This window comes from Haplochromis burtoni, unplaced genomic scaffold, assembly GCF_018398535.1.
Source record: "Haplochromis burtoni strain Fernald_Lab_line unplaced genomic scaffold, NCSU_Asbu1 Contig_58, whole genome shotgun sequence".
Lineage (NCBI taxonomy): Eukaryota > Metazoa > Chordata > Actinopteri > Cichliformes > Cichlidae > Haplochromis > Haplochromis burtoni.
In genome coordinates, this window is record NW_024582419.1 from 1,838,137 (window position 1) to 1,859,249 (window position 21,113).

The 21,113-nt window shown below is 42.2% G+C and overlaps 1 protein-coding gene across 1 annotated transcript; it reads left to right on the plus strand.

Moving 5' to 3' along the window:
- The first annotated feature begins 7,153 nt into the window (after positions 1-7,153).
- ankha (ANKH inorganic pyrophosphate transport regulator a) lies at positions 7,154-19,887 on the plus strand. The gene is made up of 12 exons (XM_005922527.3): positions 7,154-7,780; positions 8,794-9,010; positions 9,218-9,336; positions 9,484-9,567; positions 9,652-9,822; positions 9,916-10,050; positions 10,645-10,737; positions 10,825-10,917; positions 15,766-15,895; positions 16,008-16,131; positions 16,323-16,422; positions 18,474-19,887. Exons 1-12 carry the CDS (start codon positions 7,685-7,687, stop codon positions 18,600-18,602), a joined length of 1,491 nt encoding a protein of 496 aa, XP_005922589.1. The 5' UTR covers positions 7,154-7,684; the 3' UTR covers positions 18,603-19,887.
- Positions 19,888-21,113: the final 1,226 nt, after the last annotated feature.

Genomic DNA, 21,113 nt, shown 5'->3' on the forward strand with positions numbered 1-21,113 from the left:
AGATTTGAAGCTACATTTTTCATGCTGTATACAGTACTGTGTAAAAGTCTTGAGCCACCCCTCTAAACCTCATTTATATTTTGCTGCTGTGAAGCTGGACTTTCTTGTTTGTTTTTTAAAGGTTGTTGTGAGAAATAGTTCTCTGGGCCTTCTTTTTCTTTGGACATTGGCTTCTTTTTCACTCATTTTCAGTCCAGTCCTTGTACCGGACATTTTCTGAGGAATGTTTTTCTTGTTTCAAAGTTTCAAACTGAATCTTTAGGCACTAAAATAATTTCTTCACCAGCAAGGTGGTTCCCAAAAAGCTATTAGCTGAAAAACTATTTTAAAAAAAACAACAACAACAGCTTGTGCTCATGTGTCTTTAAGTTTTAACAAAAGAGAGCAACACCAGTCTGTGTAACTTTTAATAAAGAGTAACAAGCACAGAGTCATTTACAGAGACCTGCCACAGTTACAGAATCACAATCAGAACATCACATGCACAAGATAGCTCATGTAGTTAAGGATATCTTGTATTAAAAGATTATATGGAGACAAAATACGATACTATGGATCTTTCCATTCAGCCAGGTCAGCATTAACACAGACAAGGGGACAATTTTACATGAAAAATTTGTCAAAATTGATGGAAATATGAAAGCAGAAAAGTATAATCAAGACAAGAAAGCTTATCTAAGCGAGTTCAAGCTGTGTTGAATAATATAGGTGGCCATAGCGAATCGCTGCACCCATTTCATATTTTCCTAGCAAATACTAAGGTACAGTAAGGTAGTTTTAACCCAATTATAGAGAGTTTAGCGAATTCAAAATAAGTTATAAAGACTAAAATAAAAGATAATAATAATAAATAATAAAAGTTATTAAACTAATATATGCAAAACAATAAAATAAGTTGAGTTTGGGACCAAGACTTAAACTATTTCAGTCAGGTCAGTGTTCAGAACTGTTCGTCTGCTCCAAATGTGGCCACTAGAGGGCGAACTTTAACTTTACCATCCATCCGTCCATTCATTTACTCCTCTTCCTAACTGATCTAAGCTCATTGGGAGGTTAAAACCCAGACACATCGATTCAATGCACCACAACTAAATTCGTTCCTGTAAATATACATTAAAATTCATCTTAGGTGACTTTGATTTGGTTTGATAGCAAAGAAATATAAGGTTTATGTGTGAAAAGAGCCCATAAAAGTGTATTAGTCACTTGTGCTTTGAGCGTCTCTAAACTGCAGCATCTTACTGCACAAAATCTCAAAAACCAATGAGTGTTAAGTATGGAAAATGCATTTCTTTTAATTCTTGCATAGTTCTATTATGTTTACAGTGCACCCATAATTTTACATTTATTTATTTTCCTTTGCACTTCCCATGCCTGCCTTTTTTAAACATGACTATGTACTTTGTTGCACTGTGTGTGGGTGTAAAGCTTTTTTATAATGTTTGTTTTGAAAAGTGCTATATAAATACATTTTATCACCCTTATATGTACCCAGGAGCTACCAAGTAACAGAATTAATGTCGCAGGAGGTACATAAATGTCAAAGGACTGTCTTCATGTCTATATCAGAGATCACATCAAAAGTCACCAAATTGTTCAGCAACAAACCACAGCCTGAACTAAATGAAACCAGGTCCAGTATTTTCATACACAGTAATGTGCAAAAGTCTCGAGTCACCCATTATTTATTTATAGTTCATTTTTCAGTGAGCCAGACTTTTAGTTCTCCAGCTTTCTGAAGATCCTTTAAAGGTTTTCTTTGGACAATGGTTGCTTTTTCACTCATTTTCAGCCCTTGTACTCGGCCAGTTTCACAGGAGTGTTTTTCTTGTTTGTAAAACCACTGCACACAGACCTCTGAATCATTCAAGCATAAAAAGAACCACCTAACTCAAGAGATGAACCAGTATTGTGTCAACACATAACAGGCAACTTAGGAAAGAACCTATTTATTGTGTATGTATGCATTGTCTCTTTAGGCACTTTGTTACTAACAGCCTGTCACGAAACACACAGTTTCTTCCATTTTCTTTAGTTGAATATATGGAAAAATGAAAAAGAAAACACAGTTTGACATGTTCTGCACCAACATGGTGATTCCCAAAAAGATACAGTATAAGTAAAAACTTAGCATATATCAGCATGTAGTGCAGTGAGTCCTTAAAAAGTTTGAGGAAACTAAACAAATGGAGGACAAGTGAAAAGGTGGCAGGCCTAATGAAAGTCAGTATATGAAAGTTATGTCTTTTAGAAATTGTTATCTGGCCCTTTATTTGATTATTCTACTGTTCAACAAAGCCTCATCACAAATGATCTCAATGGAAGAGCAATGACTCAGATAAAGTAAAAGAGGTCAAATGGTGAGTGTCTACGGCCATCTGTAAAACACAGTGGAGGCTCTGTCATGGTTTGGAGATCTGATCCAACACCAAGAATTATGAAAGCAAGAAAGTACCATCAGATTTTGAACCACCATGCAAAACCATCTGGCAAACAGCTGGTTGACAACAGCTGATAATCCCAAATACACTGCCAATACAGTGAACGCATAGAAAAACATACAATGAGACACTATCAGTCACTGATTGACCTCCCTAGAGCCCGGACCTCAACATTATTGAAGCAGTGTGGGATCATGTTGACAGAGAACAGAATAAAAGGCAACAAACATCCAAAAAGAAGAGCCTTGTATGCCCTTCAAGAAGCCTGGAGAACTATTCCTGAAGCCTACTTAAAGAAATGACAAAGCTTGACTAAGAGAGTTCAGGCTGTGTTGAAGAATAAAGGTGGACAAACAAAATATTGACTTTCACAGACCTTAAAATGGTAAAAACGCTGTTTTTCTTACCTTACATACTGTATTTCCATATGTGTTTGCACAGTTCAATAAATCGGTGCACCTAGAGTTTACCACAGTACTATAGAGTTACTAATCAGAGTATGGTTGCCCAGTCAAATCTCTTAACTTGTCCAGCCCCTCCCCCACTATCCCTGTGCGGTCATGCACCTTGTTGAACAGAGTTTAGTGTGGGAGAAGTGGCTGATAAAGATGGACAAACAAAAGTGAAAATGTGGAGCTGACAGAGAAATAGAAGAAGAAACTAGAAATAGATTGAGCAAAATATGTCAAATGAATCATCATCTTAGCTGCTGCACTGTTAATAGTAGTACCAGGAACAGCTCATATAAAGCCCTGGCAGTCACAAAAAGGTGTTGTTGCTAGGTAGTTAATTTTTTTTCTTTTTGACTGATCATGGTGGGCCACCTGGACCAGAAATGCCAGGGCTGATTTTTTTGTCTCAGTCCAGGCCTGGTTGCAGCATTCACAAAGTAACACTCAAACACATTCTCAGACTTACCTGGTGACCACTCTGTCCTTTGTTACCCCACCCACTTAATGAGTCAGAGTACAAAGTTGGGAATACATTTCTTTACTGTTTTATCAAATAAAAACCCACAGAGTTGTCTTATCATCACGAAGAATCACGTGGACACAACTGGACGTAATGACAATGCAAATACAAAGTGCACTTGCAGATATGAGCAAACATCTGACTCTAGTTACAGCTGCATGGGAATGGCATGTCTGCTTGTAAATGGCTGTGTCAACTCTTAGAACCACCGCAGAGCCTCCCTCAGGCACCAATCAAAGGCACAAACAACTTTTGTGTTCTTTGACTGAGGATTACTCAGGGAGGGCTGCAGTCACGAGTCTTGACATTACAGGTTAAACAAAGTAAGCAAGAAAACTGAGGAATTTAAAAAGACAATGAGAGCAAGTCTAATTAACTATGATAGAAAACCTTAAACCAAAGCCAGTAAAGTGACCTCAAGGTTTGGTTCTGTTTCCATGCGGGAAAAAAAGCATCACATCGCACAGCCCTGTTCCTTTTAACTGCATATGTCCTGGACTAAAGTGGCAAAAATAGATTTTTTTTTCTTTGTGTTACAGGTTTTCACAGTTAATTAAAGGACTGATTATAGTGAAGCTGAGTCTGTTAATATAAATACTAAGACACTGTGTTTAAATAAAAAGTAACCAAATTTGACAGCTTAATATGGAGTAATATATTAATATGATAAAATGAAATGTTTCCCCCTTATCAGGAGCCTTTAGTTTTAAAGGGATTGCAGAGACTGTCTGCCCTGTGTTTTTGTCACTGTCATCAATCCGTACATCATAGCACCTCTCACTATTGGATTAGGTTTAAAAAGAAAGATCACATGTGTGTGAACCAGCAAAGCCTCCTGAAGAGTCAGCTGAATGGGAAGAACAAGCCCTGTCGGTGATTAGATGCCCTGCTGGGATAATAACCTGACCAAACGAGGAGATAGAAGCCGCTGACATCAAGACAAGGAAGCTCCTGACCATGCATGGAGGGTTTCAGCCCAAGTCCACCTCCCTGAGACTGTAAACTTAGCGGAAGTAAGGTGGCCAAGGATTAGTCAGTGTCAAAACGACCGTCCAGGATGAGACGAACACCCGAACATACTTGAGTACATCACGAAGATGGCCACAACAGACCGCCTGCTTAGAGAATACTTCAGGGAGCAGAAACCTGAGAGAGAAGAGGAACAATGAGAAGAACCATGATGGAAGGACAGGCCCCTGCACGGTATGTACCACCGGTAGATAGAGTAAGTGGCTGGCATCCAGAAATCCAACCAGTGGCTGGACAAAGCTGGACTGAAAAAAGACAGCTCAGAGGTACTAATCATGGCAGCACAGGAACATGCCCCGAGCACAAGATCCATAGAGGCTGAGGCCTATCACACAATTCAATTCAATTTTATTTATACTGCGCCAAATCACAACAACAGTCGCCTCAAGGCGCTTTATATTGTAAGGTGCACCCTACAATAATACACACAGAGAAAAACCCAACAAACAAAAATAAGTGCTATTTAAGTGCTATTTATGACACTATGTTTGCACTGAAGCACCGCAGCAATTTCCTAATGTTGTAAACCTGCTCAACATTTGGCAATAAACCCCTTTCTGATTGTGATTCTGATTCTGATCATATGACACCCTATGAGCAAGTACTTTGGCGACAGTTGGATGGAAAAACTCCCTTTTAACAGGAAGAAACCTCCGGCAGAACCAGGCTCAGGGAGGGGCGGCCATCTGCTGCGACCGGTTGGGGCAACAGAAGGAAGACAGGATAAAGACATGCTGTGGAAGAGAGACAGAGGTTAATAACAGATATGATTCAATGCAGAGAGGTCTGTTAACACATAGTGAGTGAGAAAGGTGACTGGAAAGGAAAAACTCAATGCATCATGGGAATCCCCCGGCAGCCTACGTCTATTGCAGCATAACTAAGGGAGGATTCAGGGTCACCTGGTCCAGCCCTAACTATATGCTTTAGCAAAAAGGAAAGTTTTAAGCCTAATCTTAAAAGTAGAGATAGTGTCTGTCTCCCGAATCCAAACTGGAAGCTGGTTCCACAGAAGAGGGGCCTGAAAACTGAAGGCTCTGCCTCCCATTCTACTTTTAAATACTCTAGGAACAACAAGTAGGCCTGCAGAGCGAGAGCGAAGTGCTCTAATAGGGTGATATGGTACTACAAGGTCATTAAGATAAGATGGGGCCTGATTATTTAAGACCTTGTATGTGAGGAGCAGGATTTTGAATTCAATTCTGGATTTAACAGGGAGCCAATGAAGGGAAGCCAAAACAGGAGAAATCTGCTCTCTCTTTCTAGTCCCTGTCAGTACTCTTGCTGCAGCATTTTGGATTAACTGAAGACTTTTCAGGGAGTTTTTAGGACATCCTGATAATAATGAATTGCAATAGTCCAGCCTGGAGGTAATAAATGCATGAACTAGTTTTTAAGCGTCACTCTGAGACAGGATTTTTCTAATTTTAGAGATGTTGCGCAAATGGAAGAAAGCAGTCTTACATATTTGTTTAATATGTGCATTGAAGGACATATGCTGGTCAAAAATGACTCCAAGGTTCCTCACAGTGTTACTGGAGGCCAAGGTAATGCCATCCAGAGTAAGAATCTGGTTAGATACCATATTTCTAAGATTTTCAGGGCCGAGTACAATAACCTCAGTTTTATCTGAGAGAGAGAGAGAGACAGAGAGACAGAGAGAGAGTGTGTGTAAAGGTATTCCTTACACAGAACCATATGCAGTATTTTACTGGATAACAAATATTGATTCATTCATATTTTTATTGCTTTAATCCTGCAGTGAGAGATTTTTTTTAATTTAAAACTACAGATAAAATTCATGAAAGTTCATTGTTCAGACTGAGCAGAGAATATATATAGTTTTTGTTGTTATAAAGAAATAATCAGTTAATGACTTTGGTATAGTACGACTGGCATTCGAGACGGGTTCTTCTTCACATTTTCCAGAGCGATCCAGTGGGCTGGATTGGACCATTAGCTGAGTCTATTCTGGTCCCTGAGCCTTAAGTTTCACACCCCTGGTTTAGAGGAATGTTTCCCCTGTTATCAGTTTTGTCACAAATTGCTCATTAACTTGTCTGTAAAATTCTGCTGAACATGATCAAGCTTGGACTCACGTTTGGTAACTAAAGGGTCCACTCTGAAAGTGAGTGTATTATATTGAATTTATATGTGATTATTTGTTTTGAATCATATTTAGACACTACAACAGATCATACAACTAACAAATTGCTAATTAGCTACTGGATAGTGCATTAAATAGAATCAAATGTTGACTACGTTTGCAAATACCATATTCGATTAATATTATCATCCCATATATTACACAGTGAGCCAGTGGCACCCCATGAGAATGCTGTTGGTACACCCCTGTTCATCCAGTTGCACATTAAAATGTCTTTGTCCAGCAGGTGGCAGTGTATGTCTTTGTACGTTTACCCGTTTATGCTGCGTAAACCTAAGTGTCTTCAAAGCAGGTTTAATGTGCAACATAGAAGGATTTATGAGACCAAACTCTCCTCGTGGAGATACACCTGACATGCGTAGGTGTATATGATTGCTTTACTATGTGATTGCCCTCCAGAGTCCAGTTAGATTTACTTTCTTTTACGGTTGTGAACTGATTATTCATCTCTACCGAACCACCCCCTGCTGCTAGCTCTCCTGTGTGTCGCGTGCTCCGCTGTCATAAAAAGCCAGATTTATACTTGGCGGTGACGTCACGGCCGGGATGCCAGGCCCACGTGCGGGCAGCAGTGGGTTCCAGCCTCTGGGAGGGTCGAAAAGCAGCCGGACTGCCCCAGCACAGGCGCAGTGAAATCAAACACGACGCTGTCGGAAACTGATAATCCAGCCGAGCTGCTCCGGATTATCGCGTCTCCTTCTTTTAAAAAAAAAAATAAAAAATCCGAATCTCCACCTCGGTTCGTCCCAGTCCCCTCCTTTTTTTGTTTGATGTCACCTCGCGTCTCCCCTCTCCTCTCCACCCCCTTGATGATGACGATTTGCAAGGAAGATGCGCCGGTGTGAGATTTCCATTGACCTTCGGATCCTCTCAGCAGCACCACAACCTCGTGAAGCGCAGCCGCTACCGGAGCGCCCCGGCTCCTCCCGCCGCCGCTGCCCCACTTAACCCCCCCTCCGACGGCAGAAACACAGGTGCTCCGACTGCCTCTCCTCGCCGCTAATCTTCTGCTTTTTCCTCCTCATCAATCAAGACCGAGGCAGATGCCCCTCGCTCTGTCATCCCGGCTTGTACTATGGTGGAGTTTCCATCTCTCAGCCCTTACTGGCCTCTCATCCGCTTTTTGGTGCCTTTGGCTATCACCAATGTTGCCATCGACCTCGGAGAACAGGTAACGGCTCCGGCTGGCTTGTTTTCAGGTTACGGGAGGGGAGGGGGGTAGGAAGACTCACGGCACCGCAGCTTTGGCTTCGCTAGCGGCGGCTAACGGCCGTTTTATTACGCCGCCGCTGTGACGGGGAGAGTGCTTCGGTGTGTCAACTAGCATCTTTTATTTATTTAGCGTTTTTTTAAATGGCCCCAGAAAACACCGACCGCTTCCCCGAGCTGGCACCAGTCATTTCGAGTCTCGTTTAGTCCCCCTGGTTTGGGGCTTCAACTGCGGCTAGCTTAGCCGTGAGGGGTGTCGTGTATGTGACTGTCGAGACATCCATTAGGTTTATGTACATTATTTAGCAAAAGAGGCGGATCTCTCACCCACACGAAGGGCCTGATGTTTTTTTTCTTCTTCCTTTTTTTATTCTGGAAAAAAACAAACAATGTCGCCATTGCTGCCGTGAAACGCACTGAGCTGTCAGTGTTATTAACAGCACGCCTCTTTCCTGTCATTTATCAGTCAATCTGATCCACTTGCAGATGATAGAGAACGGATTAAAACGCACCCAACATTTTCCTTTAATTGTCATATTTCCTGTCTGGACATTTCCTGTCCTTTCTTAGCCAAATGAGTGATCTCATGGCTGCTTTTTACCCCAGAGAGCCTGTGCAGATAGTGTGAGAATTAAAAACACACACACACGCACATAGAGGCTTGGAGATGTCAGGATTAAGCTTATGTAATGGCTCTGTAAATAGCACAGAGTCCTGCAAAAAGAGAAAGCAGCTGTAGTTGTGTTTTCTCAGGGTGACTGTGTGTGATCGCTTGTAAAGGACAGGCACATATTCCTCTGTGTGTTTTACTTTAAAAAAAATAATTTTTTTTTATTGAAGGACTGTTAAGGGCTGTGGTGCTGTCTGGCTAGAGATAAAGTTAGACCAAGTCACGCTCATGCGGGCTGGTCATGCCTCACGTGCTGTCTCACCTCTTCCTCTCCCCTCCCTCCCTCCATGCCATATCTTTTCCAGGCCCTCAACAGGGGCATAGCCACAGTCAAAGAGGATGCAGTGGAAATGCTGGCCAGCTACGGTCTGGCCTACTCCCTGATGAAGTTCTTCACCGGCCCAATGAGCGACTTTAAGAATGTGGGCTTGGTGTTTGTCAACAGCAAGCGGGACCGGAGGAAGGCTGTGTTCTGCATGGTGGCGGCCGGGGCCATCGCATTCATCCTGCATATCTTGATAGGTGTGTTTAAGGGTTGTTTGTGAACGCCTGATGACAGTGTTTAAACCGCATCCTAAAAATGCAACGTTTTGGTGTTTGTGTGTCTGTACGCGCCAGACCTAAAGAGTTCATTACTGCAGCTTTCACAAAACAATCGAGCGTGGGAAGAAATCTTCTCATTAACCTCTTCTCACCCACCCGTGGCCCCCTTCCCCTTTTCTCCTGCAGCATACACAGATTTAGGATACTACATTATTAATAAGCTCCACCATGTGGATGAATCTGTGGGGCACAAGACAAGGAAGGCCTTCTTGTACCTGGCTGCGTTCCCTTTGTTGGATGCAATGGTAAGCATTGGTTTCAACGTACCAGGCGGGTTTTAATCAACTCTGTTTTGTTTTCTACAACACACCAATATACGGCCCGGCTGCGATCAGAAAAATGGGCAAAATGCCGCTTTGCGTCTCGAGCTGACCTCTCTTTATTGTTTGAAGGCATGGATTCACGCAGGGATCCTTCTGAAGCACAAGTACAGCGTTATCGTCGGCTCTGCATCCATCTCTGACGTGGTGGCTCAGGTGACGAGACACACCCGCGTTCGCTTTCAATCAAACTTTAATTCACCCGTGAGCGTGTTATGTGATCGCTCTCCTCTCCCGCAGATCGTCTTCGTGGCCATTCTCCTGCACAGTAACCTGGAATGTGTGGAGCCCTTACTCATCCCGATACTTTCGCTGTATATGGGTGCTTTGGTTCGTTTCAGCATCGTCGGGCTGGGTTACTACTGCAACATCCACGACAACATCCCGGACTCCAGCGGGCTTGACGTGGGGGTATGTGCTATGTGCTGACTTTTTTGGGTTTTTTTGCATGTTTCGTAATAATAAAACTAGTCTCAAGCACGTCTCCTCTCTCTGTCCCTGCAGGGCGACGCCACCATCAAAAAGATGCTGAGTTTCTGGTGGCCTCTCGCGCTCATCTTGGCCACTCAGCGCATCAGTCGACCCATCGTCAACCTCTTTGTGTCTCGTGACCTCAAGGGCACCAGTGATGCCACAGAGGTGAGCGTATCACTCGTGTTTATTGTATTTCTTTTAATTACGAACTTGCTGCAAACTGCTTCATATGCTATTCTATGCTAATTGTTGCGATGCGTTCACAGGATCGTAAAGAGAGACTTTCGCAGCTACTAATGACCCCCCCCCCCCCCCCCTCAAGTTACTGCAGATGTAAAGCTAACAAACTCCCTCTGGAGCTTTCTGGCTTACAGAGATCCCCAACTACTAGAGACAATACAAAGCTGTTTACCAGAATGAACTGGAAATCATTGACAACACTGGCTGCCAGTGGTTTGGGTGATTCACCATGTACATGTGAAACTCAGGGCTTCATAACACTGAGTGAAAACATTCCTCCATGGCTGTACTGTTCGCTGCCCATTGTTGTTCGGGACACAATAACAAGCTCAAGGCCGGTCGCAAACTTTTTCAAAACCCGAACGCTGCTGGGAAAGTGAGAGACGCATGTGCTCCTCTCGCGTCGGCTATTGTTAGGCCTCTATCATTAATTTAGCCGCTTGTGTGGCGCGGGTGGTATTTTCAGCACTAGCGCCGATGTGCTGATGACTTCTAGCTGTCGTGTCTTTGTCATTCCAGGCCGTTGCTGTGCTCACAGCCACATACCCGGTAGGCCACATGCCCTACGGTTGGCTGACTGAACTGAGAGCAGTATACCCAGCCTTTGACAAGGTATTCTCAGACTGTCCCTGCTAGTGTTTACAGTAGAAATAAGTCTGCTTTTTGTCTAGAACACTAATGAGCTTCTCTCACTTGTAGAATAATCCCAGCAACAAGCTGAACGCTGGCAGCCTTGTCACCAAGTCGCATATTAAGAAGTTTACATTCTGCTGTCTGGCGCTGTCACTCACGGTAAGATCTTTCTTTCTTTTTTTATGCGGGGGGCACAGTGCAGAGTCTTGAGCCACCCATCACTTCATCGTAATTTGCTTCCAAGGAGCCAGACTTGTAATTTTGCCAGAAGGTTTTTTGTTTGTTTTTTTTGGACATTGGCTGCAATTTTTATGTTTTTTTTTTTTTTAAATCATTTTCAGTCCAGTCCTTGTACCTGACCATTTTCACAGGAATGTTAAGCCACTTGACACTTAGCTATAAATCAGTCAAGCAGGAAAAGGCACCAAACTCCACAAACTTGTTGTGTCTAGACATAACAGACCGCTTGGCAAACAACCAATGCTAGATTTTGTTACTAGCAGCTTTTCACGAAACATCATTTATTCCGGTGCTTTAACTTAAATATATGAAAAATGGCAAAGATGACACAGTAAGACAGATTTTTTTTTTCCACCAACAGGAAGGTTTACAAAGAGCTATAAGCTGAAAGCTCTGCATGTGTTGGTGTGTTGTGCCAAAATTTGAGAAAATTGGACACATGAAGGACAAAGGAAGTGTCGTCTAATGTGGGGGAAAAAGTCTAGTAAAGACCTGACACAAGATCTACATCTGACCCTCCGGTCGATCTATCTATGGTTACTAAAGCCTCGTCAGAAATGGTCTCAGAAAAGACCAAGGTATGCTAAAGAGAGTTCATTAGAATCTTATATACTGTATTTCCACGTGTGTTTGCACGTTTCAATTAATGGCTGCAGCTATTTCTCATTTTCCTCTCAAAATATAAAGAAAAGAAAGGTGACTTTTGATTTTTGCACACCATACCGGATTATGTTGAAGCAATTTAACGCATCCTTTTTTGTTGTTTTTAGCTCAGAAACGAAAAAAAGCGCCTAGTTGCTCTGCAGGCGTTGCTGTAATTTAGCCCCACTATTACTTAAACGTGTTGCCTCACATTTCTAACTGATAGCTTGTATTGAGTTCCAATGTGTGAGGTGCTGTTTGCTGATCTGACATCTGACAAAAAAAAGCTCCTAGCCCAAGCCAGGTATTCCTGTTTCACACATGGAAAACATGCAAATCTGTTTGGCAGCATTTCCTGATGTTTGTCTTTCAAAGACTAATCTTGAATGTGAGAGTGCAAACATCACTAACCTTTGCGTTTTTGTTTTTTTGGCAGCCGCCTGCCTTGTTTGCCTACTTTTAATCTTGCCTCATCACAGGTTAAAGATGCTGTCAGTCAGACCAACATGACCAACAAAACTGGTTCAGTGTTCTGCACAAACATGTTCAACATGGCTTTTGCATGTCTCTAACCCTGTTTGCTCTGTACTAAGGTTCTAAGTGATCGACTTTTTAATGACTCATATGTACTCTTCCTTCGCTGTGCCGTCTTGGTTTCAGGTTGCAGGGAGACACATTAGGGTGGAATTTGTGAGCAGGCTAAGGGCCTATATTTATTTATTTTTTGTCCCAGTCCCACCCAAGTTTTAAGAGCATCACAAAATGGGCATTCACATAAAACATGTCATTTAACACATTTCAAAAGCCCCTTGCAGGTATGCTTTTCTGCTAAATAATGAGTGCTCCTGCGTCATTATGCACGCTGCTGCGCACTGTTTTTGTTTCTCTGCTAAATGTTTGGACAGTTATGCCTTTAAATCGGCAAAAACGCTCTTCCTGATCATATTCGCCTTCTGTTCGGTATTAATGCGACGAGTGAGAATGAGCTTTTTCTTCAGTTAGCTGTCCTAACAGCTTGAATAAGAAAAACAGGAAGTTTGTGGCAAAGGTTGGGTCTTTTTTAAGGAGGAGAAAGAGGAGGAGAAGAATGGCACACCAGATGTGGAATCCCAGAGCTGTAAACCTCTATGTGAGGGTGTGTGTTCGGCAAAGCACCACAGGCAGATAGGTGCTGTGTCGAAAACAAGCCCTCATGCTCTGACTTGTATTAATTACGCATGCAGGAAATGCAGCAGAGTGAAAACAACTGGAGGAGGTAGACGAGGCGTATCTGAGGAGGGGAGTGACTAACCTTACGTAACGGATAATTAAATCTTATGCAAACAGACCTTGCTGGGGTGTCTCACCTTGTTTAGAGTAACCGCGGTTGAGTCAGGGGAGATTGGCGGCTTCGCTCGGGCCAGATAAATTGCTCGCCTCAAAATTTTTTAGCTAAAGTAATGATAACTGGTGAGGCGACGCCAGGTGAAATCATCAAAAGAAGTAATCCTCACCCAAACTTTGGTTCAGAGGATCAGAAATCTGAAACTTCCTGCGATGTTGAAAATACTGCAGAGCATTGTGTCTTACTATGTCTCCAACCCAAACAGCCATTAATCAAAGAAAAGCACCATGATGGTGAGCCACAGGCTTAAAGTGATGCATAGATAAACAGTGATTTAAATAAAGTGGTCTGGTTGCAGTGATGGTGGGATTAGTCGTCATTCATTTTCAGATTAGCCTGCATGAGAAAGACCTGAGTGGGAGAATCTGGGTAGGTGGGTGCTGAGCTAGTGGCAGGTTTGAGCGATCACAACTGCTGGAACATCAGGTGTTGTTGTTTTTTTACTATTTGAAGTGTTTTTACTGGGCAAGAAAATCAATTCAATCTTGCACTTTTGACAGTTTTTAATTTTTGTGAAGGTGTGTAAGGACAAATATCATGACTGACTCTGAAAGGCTCCATTCAACATGCCAGTGAACAGAAAAGTGACTTTTTACTCGTTCCTTGCCATAAATGAGCTGAGTCAAATGCTGCCGATTGAGAGCAATTATCATCGACCACAGAACCGAACTAAATTATAAAATTGTTGCGTTATAACTTTAATTTAAAAGCCTCCAGACTGAGCGCCTTTCGCGTGTAAAAAGTTAGGACTTTATAATCCAGTCGGCAACTTGGGGTGTAATTTCACAACATTTACTGTGTAATTCTTCTGAATCTGGAGGTGTAATTTTCAGTGCCTAAAAAGAGTAAACACTAGTTTTGGGAAGAAGAAGTAACAATGAGTACCTTTTTTATTCACTAAGTTAGGAGGGGGAAAAAAAGAGTCATCCTCCCTCCTTCTTCAGTTTTCACAGCCATCCGCTGCACTGCATGTTTAACATCCTGGCTATGTAGTATTAATAATGTAATATGGAAACTTCTGGTTCCACCACAGAGTGCACCACACAGGACTGGAGTTTAAACCCAGAGTTCGCTGCATCTCTGTGATGGTGGGATTAGTCATCATTCATTTTCAGATTAGATGGCATAAGAGAGACCTGAACGAGAGAATCTGGGTCGATGGGTGCTGAGCTAGAGGCAGGTTTACAGAGCGATGAAAACTAGAGCAGTAACAGGTGGGGGGGTTTTTTCAGCTGGTGTTGCATTTTACATTTATCTGTTGAGACTAGTTTAGAGTGATAAGATGGTGTGTTAGGTCTGTGACAATCTGGCAGCCTGTTCAGAGGGCACCTCATATCAGGACTTCTCATGACCCTGAATTAGATTACAGTTTTCACCTGTGGGTGAACTCTGTGGGGATTGAGCCCTACTGGAGATATTTATTGTGTGTGATTATATCATTCTGCTTTCTATTTGTCAACTGTTTCAAAGTGTGGATCACCGCCTCACCCAGCAAGGCCAAATTTGTGTACGAGGAAGCTGGAATGCCCAGCAGAATTAATAGTCTGTTCTCTACTTATTCAGGTTTTAGAGAGGGCTAGGGTGACAGCATGTGACAGGAAGTAGTTACACAAAGCAGCAGGAAAGCAAGTAGAGGTGAGCGAGGACTCCTGGAAGGTCTGGGTGCTTTGCATAAGGCTGAGAGTAGACTCAGCAAGTGAGGATGATTAAATATGACACCAGGTGATCGAGTGCATTTTATTTACATGCTGGTTGTCAGATGATCAGATCATCAGTGTTTTGTTCCAAGTTGAGACATTTCAGGAATCCTGAAAAACAGCTGGAGGACGGCAAGTACTTGTAGTTGGTAACAAATGGAGAGTGGCTGTTGGTTAGTCAAAACATGAATGCATCTCCGGGAACTCCAGAGGGATGAGCTATGAAGCAAATTTGACAAGGTCAGACTTTTTAGACAAAACATAAAAAACCCAGTCAGCGATAACTACGGGCGTGATAACCTGTTATCAGCTTTCTCTGTTAACCCAGTCTTCCTGTTTCAGGCTCTGAGCACGCTCACATAAAAGGGGAGGAACTGAGCATAAAAATCTTTATTTTCTGCATGTGAATTCATTTGACTGCGCAGTGCATTTCTCTGCACTGTGCAGCATCCTTCTGGCTTGACTTGGATTCAGCTCAACCGGTTGCACGTTGCAATCTGCATGACCTTTAAGGCATGCTTTAAGCTGAAAGAATCACTGAATGCACACGACCTGTTCCCAGACCACGGTATGTGTTCAGCATTAGCTGTGATGACCTGCCACATTAAAGAGAGCGCTTGTGTTGTGACACTGAATACTCTAGCTTTAGGCTCAACATACCTCCCTCACTCATTAATCTCTCTTTATAGAAGAGCCCCTCTGATCTAAGTCCAAGTGCGGCGTGCAGAGAAACTGTTTTTACAATTCGAAACAAAGCGATGTATTATTCATGTTCAGATCAGCTTGCTGTCCTGTTTAACACTATTAATGCTCCGCTCGCAGGGTAATTGCTTTGAGATGGCTACAGTAATGTTGCACGTGCTTCGGAAACGCCTTCTAGGAACAATAACGCCGTCCATCATGCGTTCGCTCGCTTGCTTGTTTTGTGGGAGCTTCAAAGGGGCCCGCGTCCGGTCCGAAGCCCCTCGAGATAATGAACTAATGAAATCTAATGAGGCATAGCGGGGGATAAATTAATTTAGTCTTTGTTCGTTTCCTGCACAGCTTTGCTTTGTGGTGTTTTGGAGTCCTCATGTGTCAGAGAAGATCCTGGTTGATGTAATTGGAGTGGAGGATAGTTTCGCTAAGCTGTGCGTGGTCCCACTCAGGATTTTCTCCTTTTTTCCCCTGCCAGGTAAGACGTACCTTTTTTCTCTTTCAGCTTCATTTTTGCTCCCAGCTGTGGTTTGTACTGGTGTTTCGTTCGGACAAGCGAGGGAGTGTTTCTGTTTTCTGTGTGTTTGCAGTGACTGTTCGGGCTCATTTGACTGGATGGCTCATGACCCTGAAAAAGACCTTTGTGCTGGCCCCCAGCTCGGTTCTGCGCATCATTGTCCTCATCACCAGTCTAGTTGTGCTGCCTTATATGGGGTAAGCTGCCACTTCAGAGAGCACTGAGAGGTTCACAGAGGTCAGCGCTGTGAGTCAGGATTACAGTTATGCAATACGTAGCTGCGGTTTCTCACTTTTTACTCCTGACGGGCAAATTCACGTCCGCACCGGTCCATGTTTAGTTCACGGTGTTCAAAACTTGATCTGCTCCTTTTTTGTGTGTGTTTCAGGGTTCACGGGGCCACACTCGGGGTCGGATCCCTCCTCGCTGGTTTCATAGGGGAGTCCACAATGGTTGCTATAGCAGCCTGCTATGTTTATCGACAACAGGTGAGAACACCTGGACTGAGGTCATTCTAAACATGAGTACACACCTTTTTGCGTTTTCTTTTTTTTTTTTGCTCTTTATGGGTCTGTGAACAGACGGCGTGTGCCTCACTAATTATAATTTTCCTGTTTAGTCATTATCCTTCCATCAAAGCACACATGCGAGGAGAAGGCTTGGGCATTTTTATTTATCCCTGTGCATGGGCTTAAAGTGGACCTGCTATGCTTCTCCTAGCTTTCTCTCATTACTGTTGGATTACTGGTGGATGCTCACGTGAAACTTGGCCAAAGTTTGAAATAACATGTTGGTGAACCACAAGCTCAGGCTTCAGACTGATCTCTGTGAGGTCAGTGACAGTGGCCATCCCTCAGGCTTCAGTTTTGCACTCCTAGAGATTAGTTAGCAACCACAGGTTGAATTCCCAGACCAGTTGGCAAGTGGCTTCTGGCAAAGATGGCGCTACACAAAAAAATATATATCCTCCTTGTCATTGCTTTGGTCACTAAAACACCAGAGTGGCCTGTGGTTTGTTGGGAAGATAGCAACACGTCTGCAAACGCACTGCCCTCCTGTTAATCCGGAGTATTAACAGGATGATGATTGATTGGTCATAAGGGATCATCGGATTGCTTGGATTTTATCTCTAATTTTGAAAATTGCATTTCCTCAAAATATAATTTTTTTTTTTTTTTAATTTAAAGCAACAAATTAAATTGAAACTGTGAAGTCCAATACAAATTGGAAACAAAGTTCGCTTTCAAAATAAAAGTTTACTGGTTGCAGGTCAAGCTCAGCTTTTAATTTGAAGGTGAATGGTTTCACTACCAAAGCAGTCCAAGGAGGTTTTTAGTGCAGAAGCACTCTTTGTGATTTGTGACCTGTCAGGGACTTTTTTTCCATAGCAACGAAGGTCACCGAGGGTCACGGTTTGTAGGCCTTTGTGACCGAGTCTAATACAGTCACCTCAGGTACAGAACTCCCGGCCACTGTTTAATGTTTCTGTTTACAAGGAGCAGCCAACCAGTAGAAAGCTTGCACAAAGGAGAAGCTAAAACGACAGACAAGTCGAACTAACAGCATGATTATTATGAAGGATTATTTTGAGCTGTAAGTTATGCAAAGCTCCTCTAGCAGAATTCTAGAATTTTAAAAAAAAAAAAAAAAAAATATCAAGTTGACATCATCATAAAGTGTCACCTTTAATGTTCTGTTTGTCTTTTAAAAAAAAAAAAGTAAAATTGAAAACGGTACAGCTTTAATAAACTTGTACTTGCTATTCTGTGACCACACCTCTCTGATTGTCAGAAATATAACATTCTCTTTGTTTATTTTAGGAAAATGTTAATTTGTAAGGACAGCCGGTTTCAGATGAACAACCTTGTTACTCCCGGCATCCTGTTGAAGCGGGAAGCTGCACCGTGTTCATGTTGTATTTAAAAAAAAAAAAAAAAAAACTATCTGAAAACATGGCGTTTCTTCCATTTTAGGCAAATAAACAATCTCCAGCTTTGCTTTTTATTTTAAAGGAATATTTATGTATGTGTTTCATGAATGGTGCATCGTATTTTTCTACTCAATATGAATCAGTAGTCAGCCTGGCTTTGCATGAAGACATAAAGGAAAGTTGGTCTTTCCCTGTTTAAAGGAAACTAAATCTGCCTACAAGTAAGGCTAAAGCTCTCTGATTAACACCTTACAGCTCATTAATCCGCACAAAAACACCTAATTGGATAACATAACAGGCTGAGATCATAGCCAGAAGGCCGTGGTGTTTCTTGGCTAAAACGCTGTGCCCTCCTGGTGTTTGAGCCAGGCAGCTTCATGGTGAAATCATTGTGCTCAGCCAAGAAATAATCAGGCACAAACCTGCAAACTGCTTTTTTACACTGTTTTTATCCAGATTAAACAGAGATGTAAGGTGTTAATTAGTGACTTTAGAGGTGCTGCTGGATGGATTTTGTAACCTCTGGACTCACAGTGGCTTCATTTTTACTCATTTGATTCAGCACAGTAACGATTTTGTTTCCATTTCCCCCGTCTGCTTTGTCCACAGAAAAACGAGATGTCCAACGAGCTGGTGGTGGAGGGCGAGAACTCGGCCCCCATGAGCGAGGTGTGCTCCAGGAATCAGATGGATGCCATCGAGGAGCTCCAGGAGGAGGACGAGGAGGAACAGGAGTGAGATCCGAGGGAGCGGAGGAGGAGGAGGAGGAAGGTAAAGCCGAGCTCAATGTGGGACATACGGTGCTGGAGGAGAGGAGAGAGGGGACCCCCGAGTATGGTTTTGGTTTCAGAGGTCCCCTCGACAGAACTGAGGTCTTCTTCTTCACGTCGACCACCTCACCATTAATGCGCACACTGTAAAGAAAGCCATGCACCTCCACGTGTTCATCCATCAATGTAAATACCGTTAGCGTCTTCCGATCTTCAGTGCTCATAATCTGCGGGGCGTAATAATCATTTTCATGTGTTGGTAAACAAGGGAAATCGACACGGGAGAGCTCTTCCTCCTCAGCGGCGAGAATGGAAGCGTCTGTCGAGTGGTGGTGGAGTTGCCAAAAGAGTTCTTTATGTTCTTTAATCGACGATTAAGCAGCAAGGCCTTGCTTGGATTCAGATATAGACATACTGTGGGACTTGTTGGGTTGTGCAATCGTATTTTCCATACAACGGTGTACAGATTATTGTTGTTTTATATAGGTAATGCATCGTGTATATTTAATTGCCCAGGGGGGTCAGGAATCCCTCGTTATATATCACTGCGTGTTTCAAAACGAACCAAAACGCCAAAAAAATAGTTATGATTGTTCTCTTTCCATGCAGTCTGGGAGTCAACTTTTGTTTTGCCCAGCATTTTCCTGGTGGTATTCAGGCTGTCATATGTACTGTATATACTGTAAAGGCATTCTTATTTGGCAAATAAATTGCTTTATTAATAATCTTCATGCTTACCTGGAACTGGCTTTACCTTCTTGTTTCTTTGAGTCTAACAGATACCACTGCAAAATCATGTTTTTCTCCCCCTGAAGTGGATCTGTTATACATTTGTCATGTACACAGCGGTGGGTGCTCACAGTATCGATACACTGTACTTATTTGAAGCTTGGGCTATGTACAAGTAATCAATGAGGGTTTAATAACTTCAAAAATTATATTTTTTTCCTTCTCTTGTGTGTTGCTAAAGTTTAATAAAGGGGGTTTTCATATAAAAGCAACCTTTTTGCTGCTTCCTCGGGAGCAGGGTCGCTCCACAAGTTTAAATTGACTGTTTTGCACCAGATGCCCCTCCTGATACAAATCCCCTTGGGGTTGTCTTCAGCTGGAATCAAACCAGCAGCCTTTCACTTGTTAAATGTGTAAACAAGTCCATGTTATGTAGTCAGAAAATTTGGTTTTGTAAAATATTCCCACTACTCTGCAAGTTTGGAGGGTTTTAATTAAAAATGCCATTTTGGTTGTGAAATAAATTTTAATCTTGTGTTTATTCCTTCAGGAAAGCCAAACAGACTGTTTTGTATGGAAGCTCATTTCTGCCACAGAAAAAATACATTTGAACAATAATTCCCAGGAAAGATTTTGATTCAAATATTTATATCTCGAGATAATTGACCTGAAATTTTAACTTCTCGATGGAAAATGTTTTTATTCAGTAGCAGAATAAAACTTCAGAGCTCCGTTTTCAGTGACCAGAGTAAAGTTTCACTAGATTGCCGTCAGTATTTTCAGAGAACGAAATTTTTCAAACTGAGCTGACGTTTCACCCTTTCCCCCACATGAACGCCTGCTAACAGAAATATAAAAGCAGTTTCACACAACCAGTGAGTGAAAGTTAAACCTGCTGTTCTCTCCCACAATAAGCAGGTAACCATTGTTAAATCTGCATTATACTCCGTCAGAGCGTGTATGAATGGATCCGAGAAAATGTCATTTATTGGTTACGGCAGAATTTTTTTTTTAGGCCTGTATTGTTTTATTTTTGGCTTTGAAAACTAAAGGGAACTGAATTTATAGTGGATTTTGGACTCTTTCAGCTTAATTTTTTTTTTATTCATTATATGACATTTGTGTCAGGGGTGAGATTTAATAAGTTTAAAACATGTATTAAAATACAAACACTGTTTTCATAAATCTGTGCAAGTCTCATCGTGCGGGCTCTGTTGACAAATTTGACCAATCTTGCAAAACTTTTGTGATTACAAACTAATGTTTTTGTTCTTTTCAACATCTGAATTTGGTATTAACAAAATAAAAACGCTGGCAAGCGAAGGAAGCAGTGCTCACAAGCACCAGGTTCAGATGTCAGGCGACCAATCAGAAGAAAGTGGGCTTTTACTCTTTTCTGCCATAAAGACATCTGACAACCTCCCCCAGTACCCTAGATGGTCAGGGTTGACAATTCAGTATATATCTACAAAGATGTGGCTATCTACACATCTATCTGGAGTAATTTCCAGGTTTTTCCAAGGGTATACCTAGACCTCTGATGCGTAGCCAGTCATTTTGTTCTGGAAGCAGGTCAGACACCAGTTTGGGAAAGAGAAACAAGGGTGACCAGAAGAAGGTATCCGAGGGTGAAGAGTTAAAATATGCAAGTCTTAAAGAGATGGCTTGTTTCGCACAGAGGATGAGCTGCATAAAGACCCAGTTTAAGATGCTTTTAAACTCATCCTCATCCTGTTTAACACAACTTTAT